At 41.4% G+C, this 21,135-nt stretch overlaps 2 protein-coding genes across 2 annotated transcripts; both read left to right on the top strand.

The window, feature by feature from the left end:
* The first annotated feature begins 1,327 nt into the window (after positions 1-1,327).
* Positions 1,328-4,209, top strand: LOC119725707 (polyamine oxidase 7-like). Its single transcript, XM_038197243.1, has 2 exons — positions 1,328-2,433; positions 2,963-4,209. The coding sequence occupies exons 1-2, from the start codon at positions 1,353-1,355 to the stop codon at positions 3,430-3,432; spliced, it is 1,551 nt and encodes a 516-aa protein (XP_038053171.1). The 5' UTR covers positions 1,328-1,352; the 3' UTR covers positions 3,433-4,209.
* Positions 4,210-9,324: 5,115 nt separating this feature from the next.
* LOC119725713 (polyamine oxidase 7-like) lies at positions 9,325-12,382 on the top strand. The gene is made up of 2 exons (XM_038197256.1): positions 9,325-10,437; positions 10,950-12,382. Exons 1-2 carry the CDS (start codon positions 9,375-9,377, stop codon positions 11,411-11,413), a joined length of 1,527 nt encoding a protein of 508 aa, XP_038053184.1. The 5' UTR covers positions 9,325-9,374; the 3' UTR covers positions 11,414-12,382.
* The last annotated feature ends 8,753 nt before the right edge of the window (positions 12,383-21,135 follow it).

A 21,135-nucleotide genomic window follows, 5' to 3' on the forward strand; every position in this document is an offset into this window, starting at 1 on the left:
TTTTTCATCTGGACCAGTGATGAGGACAGTCTCTTGACCTTCACTAACCACATCAATTCCTTCCACAGAACCATCAAATTCACATCGGAGTTCTCGGCTCACCAAACCCACTTTCTGGATGTCACCGTCCGCAAGCAAGGCAACTCACTAACCACTGACCTGTATTCCAAACCCACAGACACCCACCAGTACCTCCACTCCTCCAGCTGTCACCCCAGGCACTGCAAAACTGGCATAGCGTTTAGCCAGGCACTCAGACTCAGAAGAATTTGTTCTAATGATTCCGATTTCTCCCGCCATACACAGATACTGAGGAACAACTTGGTGGGCAGGGGTCACAGCTCTTGCCAAGTTCATCGTGCCATTGCCAGAGCTAAAGCTATCCCCAGAAATCTAGCTCTCACGGGAAAGGCCCCTGATGCCATGGCCAAACCCATGATTCCCTTGGTTACCACGTTTCACCCCAATCTCCCTCCCCTTCGCAAAATCACTAATGACAATCATCATATCCTCCATACTTCAGATCGCCTTGCCCGCGCCATCCCCAACGGCCCCACACTGGCTTACAGGCGTCCTCGAAATCTACGGGACATGATTGATCGAGCTGAAGTCCCATCCTTAGATGCATCCCCTCCCACCCAGCATGGTACTTTCAAGTGCAGTTCCAGATGTGTTGTCTGCCAGATTCATATCCAGGAGTCTGACTCCTTTTCTGGCCACTCTTCTGTCACTACCCACAGAACCATTGGTAACATCACTTGTAACACCTCTAATGTCATACAGGTGTATATCTCATTTCTTGCAGGGTCTGTGGAGTGCAGTATGTAGGTGAGACTAAGAATACGCTCAAGAAGCGTTTCTATGCCCACCGGTCAACGGTCAACACCAAGAAACTAGACACCCCTTTTTAGATTTATATATTTCAGGTCCATCCAGTCAGTAAGCAGTTTGCAGCAGTCTTACTTTTTTTCATCATTAATCAATACTGTTCAAAGGTTTAACCTTCATATTAAAAGGGTTAACATTAAAGTGTCGTTCCAGGGCCACCGTAGTTCTGAGTTCTGATACTGTCTGAGTGGCTCCAAGTGGAACTATTTTCGGCGCAACAATGCGACGTCAGTCTGGAACAGCTACAAATTAGTCTATAGCTGGTCATGGATACGTAGAACCGGTTTACGATTGTCATTGTGACTGAGCATAGGCCACTCATAGTGCATTCCTTGGCTTAGTGATTTCTTTTCACTTTATTCACAAACATTTCAAGTGCAGTACATGCAAACAATTATGTAGGCATATGAAGCATAAATAGGCCCTACGTGGCACATGATCCAGATGTTTATGTGTGAAGGTACATGACATATTGCCTCATCATGTTTTCTCAAATTCACGTTGTCCTCGACCTATTGCTATTCTGTTTCCACGCAAAGGCACTGGTCAATCATGGCGACACTCAAGCCAGAATCTTGATTTTAGGGGCGGGGGCTTCTGGCTTACAAGCGGCCAGGACTCTCCACGATAATGGAATGGATGACTTTATCATTGTCGAGGCTGCTGATCGGATCGGTGGGCGCGTCCAGAGCGCACAATTCGCTGGCTACACAGTGCCGCTTGGGGCAGGTTGGGTGCAACGAGCAGGTTCCCAAACGGATCAACTTGTGCACGATCTTGACTTACGTCGCCACACGAGTGATTATGACAGCTTGACTATCCGCAACGCGACCGGGCACGATGTGACTGACGAGGCCGATGCGAACTACGAGCGTCTGGAGAAGGCCATCGACAAACTTAACGAACTGAGCGCAAGACTGAAAAAGAATGACGATATACCAGACATGTCTCAGCGTTCTGCCCTTCGAATCGGTGAGTGGATACCACAAAGTGCGATCGACAAGGCGATCGAATGGTTTGAATATGATTTCGAGTACGCAGACGGACCTGAGGTTTCTTCTACCGAGGCAGTAGGTCTAGACGAAGGGGAAGAGTTGTACATCACCGACACAGGAGGATTCGAACGAATCTTTGATGAGGTTGCTGGTTTCCTGACGACGCCAGCATACATCAACCACACCCGTCTGAACCAGAAGGTGGTATCCATTGATTACAGGAATGACATATCAGTAGTCGTGACGTGTGAGGATGGCACGCGATACATCGGCGAGTACGTTCTTATCACCTTCAGCATCGGCGTCTTGCAGAACCCTAATTTGATCCAGTTCATCCCGACTCTCCCGGAATGGAAAGATGTTGAGATTAAGAAATTTCAGATGGCTGCGTACACCTCCATCTACCTCAGCTTTCCCAGCAAGTTTTGGGATGACACTGAGTGGGTTCTGTACGCCAGCGAGAGAAAGGGTTATTTTCCAGCGTTTCTCAACTACCAGGCAGCTGGGCTGTTTCCGAACGGGACTCCAGTGATAGTGGTCTTTGTAATTGGTAAGATCATAATGCCTGAGTTATTTTTGCTTTGGTACCTCAATCTAACAAAAAAAATCTGAAGTTCACAATTTGGGAAACCTAAACCCTGTTGTTGTTGTTCAGAATTGCATCCCACAACGCTTATTGTCAGGTTTTAGGGAAAGTTGTGTTTGAAAAGTGTGTGGATGTCTTCGATCCATTATGTGGAAGCAACACTTCACTGAGCACCGTCGTATAATATTGTGCACACTCACCTTCTTCTTTGTACTTATAATCTTGAATGTCTTAAAGTGTTAAATCAAGAGCGAGAGATCATGCGATAGTTTTGACCACGGGGAGGGGTTATTTTCAAGTTCAGGTGTTTTGCTTACTATTGATAACGAGGATATTATTATCAACGTGGAGTTCGTTTCTGCTTATCGCTAAGTAGGCCTATAGACATTAGACGGTTATAATGTACATTTTTAGATGCACAAGTACTGATTTCAATGTTTATAATTATTAATTGTTTTGCAACTGAATGTTCTGTCTAATGTATTGATTCAAGGTGATGAATCTCGGCGCGTTGAGGCACAACCTTCAGACGCAACCAAAGCTGAGATACAACAAGTCCTTCGTGACATGTACGGTGACAGCATCCCTGAAGCCACCGACATCCTGGTGACTCGCTGGTCTCAAAATCCCCTCACCGAAGGCTCCTTCAGCAACGTCCCCGTGGAGGTTCCTACCAAATGCCGCCAGAAACTCCAGAGCCGAGTGGGTCGCCTCTTCTTCGGCGGCGAGGCAACTTCCGACCACTTTTCTGGCTACATCGTCGGGGGTTTAGACTCGGGGGACCGCGAGGCCCGCAAGATGCTGCAGTGTCTTGAAGATTTCAAGGAGTGTCCAACTTTTGAAGGAGACGGCCTCGAATGCGAACAGGCTGAAGCTGATTCGGCCTGCTCAGTGCCCAGCATTAATACAGCCTTTCTTGGCCTTTTTTGTCTTTTTGGGATACTATGTTATAGGCCTATCTAAAAGTGAAACATAACAAAGCGATGAGTTGTGGAATGGCAAAATGGCGTTTTCCAACACTGTGTTGTTCAAGGTATAAATTGTATACTGCTCCTAGTAAAATTCAGGTAAACATGACGACCCTTTCCAATTTTATCTGTAAATGATTTATAAATATCACTGTTTGAGGTCGCAAAGATTGAGCTCATCTTGGCTCTTAATTAGCAGTGTTCTCGCCGTTTTGACTAAATTTCCAGTCGTCTTAATTCGGTGATAAACGTTTTTATGTTGCCACATTATGTCGGCTGTAATTTGAAACAGTAGGATTGATGTTCAATTATTGCATTTTTAAAAAACTTAATTACAATAATATTAATCGATTTATCATTCATTTTGCTACTGCTAGATTAATTGTACTGATTGTTAAATGTTACTGAGTGTATCTTTGCCATACTTAAGAGGTGTGGCGACCTAAGCTCCCATTAAGGTGAGTACTTATGTCAAACTTGGTTTATTTTCGACCAAAAGAATTCAATAAGTGTGATTTTTTCGGCTTCTATTTGTACCTGCAATGTATTATTATTATTTTTTCTTTACGTCGGTTTCGTTTAAACCGCCAGTTTTTAATAATTATGTGTGACCATTTCTTTCTTTTTTAATGTGGTCGGCTGATTATTTTAATCAAGTTTTACGTTCATCGGGACTTAGATGACTTTGATGTAAGTGGGTTTCTGCGGTGATCTATGCTATCTACATAATTATGTACAATGGCTGCCATATTGAGAAAAAAAGTCTAACATCAAGCTGGCTGTACATGTACTATATGGCCCATGGGGGGGGGGGGGCAGATATGGGAGATATTTGGGGGAATTGTGCCTTTGATGGTTCAAGCATGGCATATGGCAAACAGTCAGAGTATGTCTTAAGTAAGATATTTGGCAATAGGGCCATCGCAGATTTGTCCTTTGAAAAAATAACAAGCAATTTTCAAAATGTTCAAAATGACTGCCATTGCTTGTTATTCTACCTCATTTACTTTCAAAGGACAAATCTGCGAAGGCCCTATAGCCAAATATCTTTCTCGTGACATACTCTGACTGTGTGCCAAATGCCGTGCCATCATGAAATGCACTATCACCTATCTGCCGTACTCTATTATACACTGTTAATGTCACTTCATGTTTCTAATTACATGTAAAATGTCTTTTGCCTCAATGTTATAGTTATCTCGTCAACGCAGCTTGTGAAATATTGTGCAATTACATGGTATGTATAAAAAAGATGCGGTCGCGCAAAATCTGAGACAAACAAGGGCCAATTCGCAAACGGCGATAGGTCAAATGATGCAGTCGGCCATATAAACTGTTCACCAGAAACTTCTGGATCCCAGGCTCTTTAGCTCTGTATTATTCAAAAGACATGTTCTAAAAAGCAAAGTTCATGACCAAGGCACGGCACGTCAACATTCCCGAACTTAACTTAGATATGAATGGCCTTTTACGACACAGACGGTAAGGCCAAAAAAAAAAGTCTCCGGTTTCTGGTATGGAGCTTGCCCCAAAAGTGGTGCGGCGACGCGGCTTTTTTTTTTTTTACCTGATTGTTTTTTGCTTCAAATGTCGGCTGATGACTGCAAATGGTGCCCGACTAAACTTAGTGCAAATATATGGGAGTCCAGAGAGGCCACATAAAGCTTATTCTCGACCATAACCCAATCTAAAAACACGTTAAAATTGTGCAGCAGCAGGATTCCAGTCAAACCAGTGAGTTTGGCGGTTTGAGACATCATCTTTCATTGAAAAAAAACTTTTTCATTTTGCCGACGCGCATGGCTACGGCGACGCGCGCGCATACCAGAAACCGGAGACTTTTTTTTATTGGCCTAAACGTCAGGATTGTGTACTTGACAAAAGGCGTTACAGAGTACCCAAACAATGCATCTTCAACCATGCTTATCAGTGGCCATGCCAATAAACCGAAACTGTGTGATAAATGTTATGCAGTGTATTTCACTTTTGAACGATCTTTTTAACAAAGATTGTTTGTGAGCCCAGGAATTCCTGCCATAAAGCACCCCAGCTGACACACAGGAATGGCCTGTATGAGTGTGGTAAGTGCCATTATGTCTAGCGCCATAAACAGTGGTAAATCATGCCTTAAGTCCTCAGGGTGCACATTATTTTGACAAATCAATGCCATAAATCGTCACCGGTTTCACGAAGGGACGGGCATGTGGATTTTGAAGAAAAATCGTTTTAGAGATAATCGCAAGAGAAGTTTCTCCGTTTTGAAAACACCAACAACTACTACTTTGCAACAATTTTAAGCAATAAGGAAACCTGGACGTTATTCTTTGACAGGTATACTTGAATTTAAACCCAGTAATTATAATTAACAGAGTGGGTCATTAGCCAAAATTAATCAGTAAAGATGCCCATTCCTCAGTGAAAGCAAAAATCCAAATGTGCTTTTCCCACAGATACAGATTAAAAGACTAGATCTGCAGTGCGTGCATACGCGCCATAGAATGTGCACAAATTTCCCCGTTCCGTCATGGACGCTCTACGCGAAGTTAAGTTGTGCGTGGGGCAAAACGTGCCTTACGCGCACCTAAAGTCCCTTAGGTTTGTGCACAAACTTGTATTTTTGTGTCCGTAAAAGTAACATTTTTGACCAGTAGTTATCAGGTCTCCAACAAAATTCAATATGCAACATCAAGCTGGATATTCACCTCGAAGTTTGCTCCATTTTCACCTCGTATTTATTTTCTTCGTTTCCAAATAATGGTGTACCATGCTAAAAATCTCCAAACAAAATCACTCTTTAATTATCATAAAAACTTGTCGTCACCGACACCACGAAGTAACACTCCACCGTGTTAAACCATATTTTTTTCGATCTTCAGTTTTTTGGATTTTTGAACATTATTCATCAAGGCCTACCATTGCACGAAGTTTCAAAGCTTCAAGAGCTTTACTTTAATAATTATACAAATTATCCATGGCAACTTTTGCGCAAAGGTGACAATTTTCGTTTTCACGAAGTAACACTCAAGTTCCATTTATCATTGCAATGCATGGCGCACACTCTGCTCAAATGTGAGCAAAAACGTTTTCACGAAGTAACACTCTCCTTGTTTGAGCGCGCGCGCGCTAACCTGAAGTTGCACTTTCCTCGTGTTATATATTATACATTGAAGAGTGTTACTCCGTGAAAACAAAATGTACAGTTTCGCAGCTTTTTCGGTTTCACGAACTAACACTCACCTTTTCCTCCTATTTCTTGTTGATTTAATACACAAACGGGTGAAAAACAGCAGATTTAATCAATTCAATTCATCAAGTGTCCACAACGAGAAACCCAACTGCAAATACTCTGCTGTTTTGACTTAAAGTGTTGTTCTAGAAGGCGTTCAACTTTAGATGCCGTTTTCTCCGAATGCTAGTTTTTACCGGTGTGTACATGAGTGTTACTTCGTGGTGTTGCTGACGATGTGTATTACAATATTGTTTTTTTAACAATAAACGAAAGGAAAACGTAGAATGTAAAAACTGATTTAAACTACCTTTAAATTATTTTAAATTAAATTTGTGAAATGTTCCAGCGGAGGTTTTTAGAGATTTGTGTTAATACCCGCCATAAATTATCCTTTTCGGATAAACAATTTACTTGGATTACATTTTATATGTATGACTTTTATACCGGAACATTTTTTTCGTCTTGCGCCTTCTTAGGCTAAAGAGTTTTAGATACTGGGTACGCCTTTAGAGGAGAGCACAGTAATACACATTTCTTTTTTCTTTTTTTTTGGTGAAGAGTTGGGAGAGGGGCTTGAATCCCCCAGTATCCCACTGTACAAAAATGTACCTGATAACGGCGCCGTCATGTCCTTATGAGGGATAATGGAGAAGTATTCTGGGTGTTGTCGCTTAAACACTGTCGCGAATTTATATTTAAGGACAACGCAACAACTACGAAAAAAGGCGTTCAAAATTATCATCATTCTGTAAGTTGATGGAGGCTAGGGGCTATACAATGTACTCTGTTTTAATTCTGAAGCAAATAACTGGAGGCAAGTTGTTTTTTAGCAACGCGCCCAAGCATTTTAAAACGGAAAATAAATACGAAGAATAAAATGGATGAAACTCTGACAATGAACAAGCAGCTTGGTGACCCATTTTGAATTTGTTGGGGCAATAACTACTGCAGGTCAAAAAATATTACTTTTGTGGACATACAAATATATCTTTCCATGCAAACCTATGGAAAAAAGGTGCGCGTAACGCAACTTTTGCCCCATGCGCTGAAAAATGGCGCCGCCCATGGCAGAACGCGCGTCTGTACGCATTGCTGATCTAGTGTTATGGCTTTTCCATAGTGAAGGGCGCGCGTTTTTGATTACGCGTGCGCAGCTGAGAATGTAACAAAGATGCCCGTCCCTTCGTGAAAACGAAAATCTCCGTTGTCCTACTTTTACCGCCTTTCCGTGCAATGCGTTTTGTACGTGTTCGCGGGAGCAGGCATGTTCGCGTCTCTTCGTGAAATCGCAAAATACAATTATCGAGATGCCTGCCCCTGACGTCATGAATGTCATTCAGGAATTAAATGATGTTTTGCCAACGGAAACATGTCAGAATGCTGAAGTACCATGTTTTAAAGCAACATAGTGAAAAAAACTCGAAATCGAAAAAATTGTCAATTTTGACATGCCCGTCCCTTCGTAAAATCGATGACGAAATGCGCAACCAAATGTCCAACGTCGTTTTCTGACGTGGGACTCATTATTTCCTAGATTTTTTTGTACCAGAATTTGGAAATGAGTCACTCATTTCCAAATTCTGGTACAAAAAAATCTAGGAAATAATTGTGTGTACCTGACGGGAGCAAAAGGCTGCTATACTGAAAGCAGTCAGAGCAAACAGGGAGATTTGTGCCCAGAACCGAGCCAAGCACGATATCTTCTCCTGTAAAGAAAAACAAGGTTCATAAATATTTAAAGATGCGCTATTTGGGCTCTGCACCAAATTGAATTTTAACCCCCCTAGTACTAACCGTTGAAAATTTATGATAAAAAAAAAATTGGGGTGTGTGAGCGAGGTTTTTAAAAACCCTTGAAAAAAAAAAGGCTTAAATTTGGGGTTGCCTTTGCGTGCGAAGCGATCCGTCCTATGAGTAGACTGGTTCTTGGTCCATAAATTATCATTCCTAAAGGGAGGTTGGTGTGGGAACAAGTCTAACCTGTGCGTATTAAATAAATGCCGGGCCGCCAATAATTTCAAGTTTGTAAACTTATTTCCATTGCCAATTTTCAGCTGATGTTTTCAAAGTGAATAACTAAAACCAAACATTCAAAAACAAAAACTTTTTGGATGAGTGAAACTAAAAAATAGCTTGGGCAGTATATCCTTAGAGTATATATTAACCCTTACCCCGTTTTGTCAAACACGATCCACCAGCACACATTTTGTGAGATTTTGTTGATCCGAATTGATTTGCTTTATCTCTTGAATTCAACTAAAAATGTTGGGTTTTCCCTTCACATAATGTTTGTTTTTTAATCAGTTTATGCTGAGTGTTGTCCCGAGTAATTGTGAAAAGAAACAACTCAGGTGGGACTCGAATCACTTGGGTGTCGTTCCAGGGCCACCGTAGTTCTGAGTTCTGAAACTGTCTGAGTGGCTCCAAGTGGAACTATTTCGGAGCAACAACGCGACGCCAGTCTAAACCGTCATTGGATTAGTCTATAGCTAATCATGGATGCGTAGAGCTGGTTCACGATTGTTCTGACTGACTACAGCCCACTCATAAATAATTCCTTGGCTTAGTGATTCCTTTTCACTTTTTTTCACTGAAGCTTGATATGCTGTACATGTAAATACCTATATGTAACACAATATAGGCCCTGTTTACGTGACACTTGGTTCAGATGTTTATGTGTGAAAGTACATGACATTAATTGCCTCATCATGTTTTCTCAAATTCACGTTATTTTCGATCTTTTGCTGTTCTGTTTCCACGCAAAGGCCCTGGTCAATCATGGCGACACTCAAGCCAGAATCTTGATTTTGGGGGCGGGGGCTTCTGGCTTACAAGCGGCCAGGACTCTCCACGATAACGGAATGGATGACTTCATCATCGTCGAGGCTGCTGATCGGATCGGTGGGCGCGTCCAGAGCGCACAATTCGCTGGCTACACAGTGCCGCTTGGGGCAGGTTGGGCGCAACCAGCAGGTTCCCAAGCGGATCAACTTGTCCGCGATCTTGACTTACGTCGTCACACGAGTGATTACGACAGCTTGACTATCCGCAACGCGACCGGGCACGATGTGACTGACGAGGCCGATGCGATCTACGAGCGTCTGGAGAAGGCCATCGACAAACTTAACGAACTGAGCGCAAGACTGAAAAAGAATGACGATATACCAGACATGTCTCAGCGTTCTGCCCTTCGAATCGGTGAGTGGATACCACAAAGTGCGATCGACAAGGCGATCGAATGGTTTGAATATGATTTCGAGTACGCAGACGGACCTGAGGTTTCTTCTACTAAGGCAGTAGGTTCAGACGAAGGGGAAGAGTTGTACATCACCGACACAGGAGGGTTCGAACGAATCTTTGATGAGGTTGCTGGTTTCCTGACGACGCCAGCATACATCAACCACACCCGTCTGAACCAGAAGGTGGTATCCATCGATTACAGGAATGACATATCAGTAGTCGTGACGTGTGAGGATGGCACGCGATACATCGGCGAGTACGTTCTTATCACCTTCAGCATCGGCGTCTTGCAGAACCCTAATTTGATCCAGTTCATCCCGACTCTCCCGGAATGGAAAGATGTTGAGATTAAGAAATTTCAGATGGCTGCGTACACCTCCATCTACCTCAGCTTTCCCAGCAAGTTTTGGGATGACACTGAGTGGGTTCTGTACGCCAGCGAGAGAAAGGGTTATTTTCCAGCGTTTCTCAACTACCAGGCAGCTGGGCTGTTTCCGAACGGGAGTCCAGTGATAGTGGTCTTTGTTATTGGTAAGATCAAAATGCTTGGGTTATTTTTGCTTTTGTACCTCAATCTAAAAAAAATCTGAAGTTTACAATTCGGGAAACCTAACCCTGTTGTTGTTGTTCAGAATTGCGTCCCACAACGCTTATTGTCAGGTTTTAGGGAAAGTGGTGTTTGAAAAGTGTGTGGATGTCTTCGATCTATTATGTGGAAGCAACACTTCACTGTGCACCGTCATATAATATTGTGCACACACACCTTCTTCTTTTTTGTACTTGTAGTCTTGAATATCAAGAGCAAGAGATCATGCGATAGTTTTGACCACGGGGAGGGGTGTATTTTTCAGGTGTTTTGCTTACTATTGATAATTAGGATATTATTATCAAAGTGGAGTTAGTTTCTGCTTATCGCTGAGTAGGGCTATAGACATTAGACGGTTATAATGTACATTTTTTTTAGATGAACAAGCAGTGATTTCAATGTTTATAATTATTAATAGTTTTACAACTGAATGTTCTGTCTTCTGTATTGATTCCAGGTGATGAATCTCGGCGCGTTGAGGCACAACCTTCAGACGCGACCAAAGCCGAGATCCAACAAGTCCTTCGTGACATGTACGGTGACAGCATCCCTGAAGCCACCGGCATCCTGGTGACTGACTGGTCTCAGAATCCCCTCACCAAAGGCTCCTTCAGCAACGTCCCCGTGGAGGTTCCTACCAAATGCCGCCAGAAACTCCAGAGCCGAGTGGGTCGCCTCTTCTTCGGTGGCGAGGCAACTTCCGACCGCTTTCCTGGCTACATCGTCGGGGGTTTAGACTCAGGGGACCGCGAGGCCCGCAAGATGCTGCAGTGTCTTGAAGATTTCAAGGAGTGTCCGACCTTTGAAGGAGACGGCCTCGAATGCGAACAGGCTGAAGCTGATTCAGCCTGCTCCGTACCCAGCATTAATACAGCCTTTCTTGGCCTTTTTGGTCTATTGGGGATACTATGTTATATCTAAAAGTGAAAAATAACAAAGCGATGAGTTGTGGAATGGCAAAACGGCGTTTTCCAACACTGTGTTTTTCAAGGTACATGAAAACATTTTGTATTATTTCAAGGAAACGATTTAGATGCACATGATGACCCTTTCCTATCTTAATTGTAAATGGTTTATAACTAACGCTATTTGAGTTCACACAGAATAAGTAGTCTGCAAATTGAAACAGAAGTATAGATGTTCAGTTATTGCATTTTGTTAAAACTGAATAACATAAATTGATTTTTCACTCATTTTGCTACTGCTATGTTACCGATCATGTCATTGCTATACTTGAGGGGTTTCTGGGCATAAGCTCCCATTAAGTTTTCTACTGATTTCAATCTTGGTTTATTTTCTTCCAAAGGATTTCAATAATTGTAGCTGCCATTATTATTATTATAATTATAGCTTTTTTGTTTACGTCGGTTTCATTTTGACCGTCAGTTTTAATAATTATGTGGCCTTTGAATTGTTTTTACTGCAGTCGGCTGGTTTTTAATCAAGATCATTTCATCGGGACGGTGATGGGTGTGATGTAAGTGGATATCTGTGGGGATTTATAACTATATTATGCACAATGACTGCAATATTGAGGAAATAGTATATGCATCAAGCTGACTGTACATGTGCTATATGGCCTACTAATGGGACAGATAGGGGCACTGCCGCTGGAACAAACTTTTGTTAGGGGGTGCTGGAATCTATAAAGGACAGACAAAATTAATACGAAAGCGGAGCGCAAACTCAAGCCCTCACGTCGTGGCTCAATTTGGAATATGGATGCTCTGTGGTGCAATCTGAGGCGATGCTTGGCCACTTTCATGTGAATTTTTTTAGCAAAAGTTTTTTTGAGATTATAAAAACAATTTATTTTATTAGTTTGTTTAGAATATACTGTTGCTCTTAAAATGTTTAACTGTACTAACAAGTGGAGAACCCTGTATTTTTATCATGGCATCGCATGTAAATACTATTGTTGCAAGGCTGCTTTCTTACATTTAGTAAATCCCGTCGTGTATGTTTTGTTTTATTTTCCGAGCCCTTACGGCGTAGGGCCACAGGGCCACAGGGCCCACTTTAAGGCCCGGAAAATGTTGGATTCTGGATGCACTGTGGTGTGGTAAAAGATACTGGTAGTGTACTGAAACTTATAAACCCCAAAGGATTTGTTTTTGGTTTAAAAAAATGGTTCCACTGGAAGCGGACGAATTTCTGTTCATAAAAATATTCACATAGTTCTAACTCACCAAACGACGTAGCTCTCGATATATTTGCAGTGTTATTTGTTTGTTACAGGGAAGGCAAATATAAAAGACCAACAGAAAAAATGTATCTTTATGTTTATGATCGGTAGATGGCAAGTTTAGGGCTATAGGCAATAATTTATTGGTCTGCAGAGTTGTTATGAGGACAAACTTGCAGAGGGCAAAACATGAATAGTTCTTTTTCAATTGAAACGAAACCACACTGGGATTGGCGTACAGCATGACTAGTTTCAATGAAAACAAGTCCCACTCCTATTAGGTTGGGATGTGTGTGAACCTTGCTATTTGTAAATGTTGAATACAGAATGCTTGCAACGTCAATGAAACTTTTAAATGAAAAGAAAAACCTTCAGGGAAAGGTATGAACATTTGCCCCTATTGAAAGATCGAATGACAAAAATCCTGGCAAGCATAATCAACTTTGCCACCATCGTCATGGCCGAGGTTATTGCTTTCGGGTCAAAACTACCATCTCAGCAGAAATATCATAGACATGTCATGATTTTAGATACCGTGTGAGAAATATCCATTCTGCACTGCCTGAAAATTTAGAAAATACCTCCTCTTGATATTTTACAATGTTTGTGCTAGACTTTCCAGCACCCCAATCCAAAGAGTTAGGGGTGCTGCAGCACCCACAACACCACCCCCCCCCCCTTCCCGCGGGCTTGGATAGGGGTGATATTTGGGGAAATTGTGCCTTGATGGTTCAAGCATGACATATGCATGGCACACAGTCAGAGTATGTCTTAAGTAAGATATGTGGCTATAGCGCCATCACAGACCTGTCCTTTGAAAAAAAATAGGTAGAATAACGTGCAATTCTCCAAATGTTCAAAATGTCTGTCATTGCTCGATATTCCACCTATATTATTTTCAGAGGAAAAATCCTCGATGGCCCTACAGCCAAATATCTTTTCTCATGACATGAACACTCCCTTAAAAATTCGTTACATAGCCATTTTCCCTTGAAATTACTGTTAACTAAATTTTCACGGATTTTCCAACATATTAAGCCAGATTAGGAGTCCGTGAAAACACCCTTAAGAAGGTCCTTTGTTTACCCATGGAGATAGACCCATTGTACCGTTATGTATAACCAATGATAATCCTCAGTGGCCAGGGTCATTAAAAAACCGTGAAAATACCCTTACAGGATTAGTCCTATATAAGCCCCATGTAAATGTCCGTGAAACATCTCTTAAAGATTCTTTTCACGGAGAAATGGACTTTTAATGAATTTGGGTGAAGATGTACATACGGGTACTCTGACCGTGTGCCAAATGCTATGCATGTATCATCATAGGCACAATCCCATCACTTATCTGCCGTACTAGTATTACACTGTTAATGTCAATTCATGTTTCTAATTCTAATGTCCTATGCCTCAACGTTACAATTATCTTCAAGAGACTTTGTTATATAAGATTTGAAGGTTTGCATGGTGGAAAGATACTAAGACAAGATAAGTTTGCGGTAGCACCATGTGAATAAATTTCTTTTGTGAGTATGTTTGGTTCTGACGACGGTCAGAGCACACAGTTCGAAACGTTGAGTCCTCGATCCGGTTCTTTTCAGAACCACACATACTCACAAAAGAGATTTATTCACATGGTGCTACCGCAAACTTATCTTGTCTCAGACTTTGTTATAATTGACCTATCGCGGTAGAATCGCGTCAACGCAGCTTGTGAAATATTGTCCAATTGCATGGTATATACAAATTGCATGGAACGCGCAAAATCTGAGACAAACGAAACTCAACGAACACAATTCCATAGGGTTGTCCAAGGGACGTGGCTAACTCGCAAACGGCGATAGGTCGATTATGCAGTCGGCCATATAAACTGTTTTAATACCGGACACCTTTGGATCCCACGCTCTTCAGCTCTGTATAATGCAAAAACATGTTCTAAAAAGGCAAAGTTCATAAACGGCACGTCAACATTCCCGAACTTAAAGAGAAGATACAACATTTGCAAACATCAAAAAATGAAATGATCAAATTATCACAAAATATCTGACTGAATTGTTTGGGAAGGACTGTCCAAAGCATCCTGTAAAATCAGGGTTCCCGGTGTGCTGACATTTTCAAGAAAACTTGTATTTTTCCAACGCTGGTCGGCCGACCAGCGTTGGAGGAAACTGGCGCTTTTTTTCAAAAACTCCTTATTCTTCATATTAAAGTTATTCTGCATTTCGTTAGCAATTGATTAACACCTGTGAATGGGTACAAGCCTGCTAGACTGATTCTCTGACTTTACGATTCCCAAAAGTCTATACATTGTTCCGTATCATCCTAAGTGGGTTCAGTGAACCAGACTACAAGTACATGGTTGGTTTTCTTGGATTTTCCAGCATCTCCGAACCCAATACGTGAAGCAAGTCAGTTTAACAATATTTTCTATAACTACTAATCCTCCAAATCCATTATTTTTGAAAATTGCAGCAAAAGCAAATGTTGTACTTTCCATTTAACTTTGGGACGTGTGGACTTCTAGAGGGTAAATATCGCGTGCTCGACAAAAATGCTTGACAGAATACCCACACAATGTATCTTCGACCATGCTTACCGGCTGCCATGTCAATAAACCGAAATCGTTATGAGCTGTATTTCACTTTTGATCGACCTTTTTAACAACAAGTTGTTTACGAGCCAAGGAATTTCTGCCACAAAGCACCCCAGCCGACACACACGAATGGTTTGTATGGAGCGTGGTTATAGTGCCATTGTGTCTAGCGCCAACAAATTGCTAATAACAGTGGTGAATCATCCCTTAAGTCCTCGGCGGGTGCACTTTTATTACATTTTTTTGTTGGAGGGGGGATAGGAGCCGAACGATTGACCTGATATTTACCTTTGACATTGTTATCTTGTTTTGTACGATGGACAAAACAGTAAAAGACCGACATCAGTTCAAGATAAACTCTTCTAACATAACGAAAACTGTTGCTTACGGAAAGCTAATTGTGTTAAAGGGAATGAACCCAACTGGGCTACAAAACGCTTTGAACGAAATGTTGTTAATCGGAAAGAATATTTAAAAGTAGGATGTAAACATCCACACAACTGTCCTTTACAAACTGGGCGCTTTGTGTTATTCTTGTGCTAGGCGTGCGACTTTCGGGGTCCAATTTTGCCGCGCCAAAAAGTCGGGCTGTTCATGCTAGTAGTGATTCCAGCCACAAAGTGTTTGCCTTTTGCGGACATGTAAGAAACCACATTTTGTGCATTGGTGCTGTGTGATTTTATGTGACTCATACACAACGTGAACACAACGTGTATTGGACATTGACTGAAACGACATGAAAAACGTATTCGTACTCCGTTGTGTCCGATGTAAACAACCGGTTTTATTTTTCGTCTTTTCTCGGGAATGGTAAGACATTAGGTTAGTTTCCTTTCAACCAAATGTTTGAAATAGGATAAGTAAACGATCCAAAACATGAAACTTTCGTAGATTTCAGGACGCAGTGTCCCTTTTACCCTATCCGCGGTTTTTAAGTGACTGCGTCAAACACGCGCACGCTTACGTGATTACAAGCATCCATTGGCTGAACGTGCCACTTTTATTGGTACTACATTTTACATGTATACAGTTCTTATACATGTACATGTGCCAATGCTACACCGTGTTGCAGTGGGCGTGGTTTTTCAGTTGAAATGACGTCACACTTACGATTCAGATTGGTTTGTGTTTGCGTACGACCTGAGCGCATTTTGGTTCCACCTTCAAATGGCTTCTAAATTTATGTTGCCGAATTAGTGTGTCCCCCAAAAGTGTCTGTCTGACTATTTTTGAAATAACTATTCAAAACCATGATGTCAATGTTGAAAATGTTTTATTGTGCAGATACTCCTTGTATCCTTGGCCTAAATCCCAAGAGTTTCATGTAATTTCACTCTTTCGCTACAGAAATTAAATTCCCGATTTTTTCACGTTTTTTTCGTAATAAATCGCTGGAAATTCCGTCGTCATCTTTAAATGTCTCTCTGTAAACAAACTGCTCAAAATAACCTGCAGCAGACCCCGGCGAGACGGAGAGCCGTTGGCAGCGGTTCAAACTAGGGTCAGAGGTTATACGATATAAATTATGTAAATAAGGCACACGTCATGGGGATACCTGATTTATTCACAGCGACGTCACTGAGCCGCAGCGGCTTGCCGTACGACATGTACAATTTTTGTGTGCCGCTGTCAGCGGCTCGCTGTATCGAAAGAGTTCAGTCACGCATGACTACACAATGTATTGTCAATAAGCCATTTGCGTGTAACCTATACCCTTTGGGATTTACATTTGAAAAACGTCTGGTACAATGACTTGCTCAGAATGCTTGGCACATTTTAACTGTGAATTCTCCAGACCCAAGACACTGTTGCTAATCACATGATTCGGGGCAAGCTCTTGCATAGTTACGTAAGAGACGCTCAGCACCAATACATCGTTCACAATGCGGGGTGAGAATGGCACAAGGACACCAGACCATGCCGGAGCTGGGGGTTGCTAGCATAAGGCTTGCCCCGAATCACGTGATATAGTAACAGTCTCTTTGGTCGGGAGAATGCTAGGTTAAAACGTGCAAGTCAGCGTTCCAGATTTTATTCAAATCTAACACGCAAGTCGCTTATTGATCGAAACATTTTTGGACACTGTGACCCAGTTCCTTGCCCTCATGAATGTCAGTGCTGTGTTCTGTAAGCTGTGTAGAATCCTTCATGTTGTGAAAACGGCTGGAAAGTTCAGTCTGAGAACGATTCGATTCCGTTACCAACTGACGCATGCGCATTGTGGTCATTGACTAGGAAAAAAGGTTGCAACCTGATGCCACTTCCGCGATGTGTACAAAGTCTATGGAGAGTCAGAAATATTTTTTACTGAGTATTTTCTAACAAAATAGGAAATTCCTGAGATGGAATTTTGGCGTTGGGGTGATATAAATCAATTTAGGTTTTGCCCTTCATCGACGTATAAACACTGTATACTCAGTGTGGTACCTCCCGAGTGAAAGTTGGAAAAAAATGTTTCTCAGTCCCAGATTCATGTCTAATCATCATTTTTTTCAACAAATGACCTTCACTAAAGATTATGAAGTGGCGTCATTGACTATCCGGGCCTCTTGAACATGGCTCCAGTGAAAGCGGCCCAGCATCTTCGATGACTTTTTAAAAATTCCATTCAGTGAGTTCAAAATGAAGACTTTAGCCTGAAATCGAAACAAAGGAAAATTATGTTTTGTTGTGGTCATAATAGCTTCATTGTCGGACGGTTTCTTATGAAATTAAATCTCGTATGGTAAACATAGTGACAAAACAGGGGACGAAAATTCAATTTAACACATCTTGTATTTCTTGAGTTGTTGCCCCCAAAACGAGTTTGGTGGTGGATAGCGAGACCACTATTTATGTGGTGCGTCCTCTATTGAAATAAAATCAAAGTAGGCATTGGTGCGAGACCATTAGTGGAGCACCCAATCAAATAAATTCCAATAGACAACAGTGATAAATGCCCATACTTCATAATTCTTTTTGAAATACTCATAACTCTCACAGGTGTTCAGGCTGCACAGAAAAATGCTGATTAACGTGTCATCTTTTCTTTTCTTTTCAGAACGAGTGACTTTTTCCAAAGTGGAAAGGTAGCAATCTTTAAAACGAATCCAGCCACAACATGGCTAAATATATAGCGCCACTTTCGGACCCAATTGCATACAAAATGCTCTGAATTGGGCGCCCCACGTCCGGACCAGAGAAGCACGTATTGCCATATCTCTTTAATTTCCCAACTCCATAGATCAGAGCCCTCTCAGCCCCCCCCCCCAAAAAAAATATTCGGTCTCTGGTCAGACCAGACGCCTTTTTTTTGGGGGGGGGGTGCTTTTTTGTTTGTTTCAAGCTTGAATTGTACAGACAAGGTGGGTACTATTTTGCTTTTATGTGTCCTCATTATTACATTGGTGTCCTCCATAATTTGCTTTGGTGCCCCTTATCATTTGCATTGGTGCAATTTCCCTATTCCTTGGTGTTCCTTGGTACAGAAATTTGAGGAGGTGCGGCAGTAGAGGGCGCTTTTGTAGCTTCCGTGTTAATTTGAAGAAAAAAAATTGACGCGCATGATTAAAATCGACGCACGCGCTGACCGAAGACCGTGTGATGGGTTTTTTTTTTTGTGGCCTAACATAGAAACTTTTGAGGGTATAACTTTGATTCATGAGCTCTTCGGACGAATTTTTTGGCCAATTCACGTGGGTGCGGCATGTGCATAGGCACGTACCCTCACATAAAACAAGTATTTTCAAAGCGAAAAGTACAAACCGAATGAAAAAAGAAAGTCAACGCCATTGGGCTGTATTATGGGCGACTGGGGGGGGGGGGGCAAGGTTTCTTGGGGGGGGGGGGAAGGGGCTGTTGCAGATTAACAGCCTCATTACATAAGAAATAGACATCTTTGATAGTTTGTTGGACATCTTGTATTTTCAATAATCCAATATATATAAAAACTTTCATTATTATGCTTTTTTTGTTTGCAACGTTAACCATGGAAGTTGGTAGAGAAAGATCTACAGTTTATGCAACTGGTAGATGGCTTTTGCCAAAAGATTCAAAAGCTCAAAAGTGCACAAATATATTTTCTTAAATTTGCGTTTTGCAGAGCAACTTCACAGGCAGTCATGCTGATTTTCGTTCACTACAAACATATTTTGAGAAGCATCTAAAGTGTATGATATTGGGAATTTATTATAAAACAAATCCTCCAGCCCCCCCCCCCAAAAAAAACCCCACCCATTGCCCCACCCATCACAGATTTTCCTTTCCATAAATAGCAATATTAAACTTGTACCTGCAATGCCCATATATGCATACGTAAACTGCAGGTAAACCTCTATGTACAATAATAAATATACCATTTTAATTTTACTGTAGAAAAAGTGTTTTTAACCCCCAAACCACATTAGTATAAAACCCATCACCTTTTCACTATTGTCAAAATGTTGACACAAATAATAAACAGTTACATTTGCCAACATGTCTAAAATGAAAAAAAAAAAGAATTAATAATATACATTTCCTCAAGCCCGGTTCATACTTCATGTGAATGCGAATGCGAAGCGAATTTGACGTCATGAAACATTCGCTGCGAAATTCGCCAGAGTTGAAAAGTGACATTTGAAATGGGTCTATTCTAAATTTACGCACTGGAATATGGATTATACAGGGTGAGTCAAAAAGAAAGTGACCGAAAAAGAAAAAATATATATACATGGCTCTCTCCTTTTCATAAAAATAACATAGGGATAAAATACAGGTAATTGACTGATAACCGTGTCACTTACTTTGCATGCTCTATTCGCAAGTTATGACTATTTTAATAAAACGATCACAAAATTCAGCTGTCCACCACTGATCATTTACCATTCTACGAACTGAGGAATACCCATTAAATATAATTAAACATAAACATTTTCACAACTCCATGAATGAACGAAAACTTACAAAGGAAAAAAATTACCACCAAAACATGTATTTCAGAAAAAAAAAAGTGGAGTTGTTTCTCATATTCCAAACAATAAAATCTGACAGAAAAAAATAATGCTCAGTCTTGACCCAAACAATGACTGAAATCCCATTGTGTTCTAATGCGTGTGTGAAATCTGCAATTCCTACTCGGCTCAATAGCGTCCAATGGCATTCCACGGACAGCTATGAAAATCGGTTCTTTAGGTCAAACACCCATAACTGCTGATAAATTAGATGAATTTCACGCTTTTAGATGAGTGGAAGAACATGCTCTTTTAAGACATGTCTACTTCATATTAAATGTGATTGCTTTTTAAGAAAAAATATCATTAGTCTTGGCCACTTTCTTGTTGACTCACCCTGTTCTTAACTTTCCTTCACAAGAAACAGAACAAGTTGACCAATTTATTCAGCTCAGTATTTTGACCAATCACTGCCATAATTGTTCAACTAAATGTCCAATGACAGGCCGACATGTGTTCACTTCATGACGTGCGTGCCTGTAACATGCCGTGTGGCATGGGAGAGGTGCTCATGTTGTTGCGGATGTGCGCAGTGGGCGGGGCTTCATTGACCAGTCATTTGCATATGTGTACCCTATAGCAGACCTAGTCTGAGTATCAGCTGTTGTCCAACGGAGCACTCTCCTTATCCAACCTCTGAGCAATGCAAATTGTATGTGACTCTGCGTACCAGCCAGTCGGATTCGACTTTAGACATTGGGATTCCAAATTTTTGTAATACAACTGAAGACCCGATACAGAAGGCGCCCGCTGAATGGTCAGAATCTCGAGGTCAAGACGCAGTCTTGTTTTGCATAATTATTCGCCGAATCTGCGTATCGTAGACGCTTGTGTTCAAGCGGCTATTCAATAGACTATAACAGACCTTCTAAAATACCGCAAAAACCATTGGGTAT

Source organism: Patiria miniata, unplaced genomic scaffold, assembly GCF_015706575.1.
Source record: "Patiria miniata isolate m_02_andy unplaced genomic scaffold, ASM1570657v1 HiC_scaffold_1, whole genome shotgun sequence".
Lineage (NCBI taxonomy): Eukaryota > Metazoa > Echinodermata > Asteroidea > Valvatida > Asterinidae > Patiria > Patiria miniata.

Excerpts from the sequence above, each read along its gene's own strand:
- LOC119725707 (XM_038197243.1), top strand. The coding sequence starts at position 1,353 with ATGACATATTGCCTCATCATGTTTTCTCAAATTCACGTTGTCCTCGAC. Across the intron at positions 2,434-2,962 it reads GATAGTGGTCTTTGTAATTG|GTGATGAATCTCGGCGCGTT; the intron begins GTAAGATCATAA and ends TATTGATTCAAG.
- LOC119725713 (XM_038197256.1), top strand. The coding sequence starts at position 9,375 with ATGTTTTCTCAAATTCACGTTATTTTCGATCTTTTGCTGTTCTGTTTC. Across the intron at positions 10,438-10,949 it reads GATAGTGGTCTTTGTTATTG|GTGATGAATCTCGGCGCGTT; the intron begins GTAAGATCAAAA and ends TATTGATTCCAG.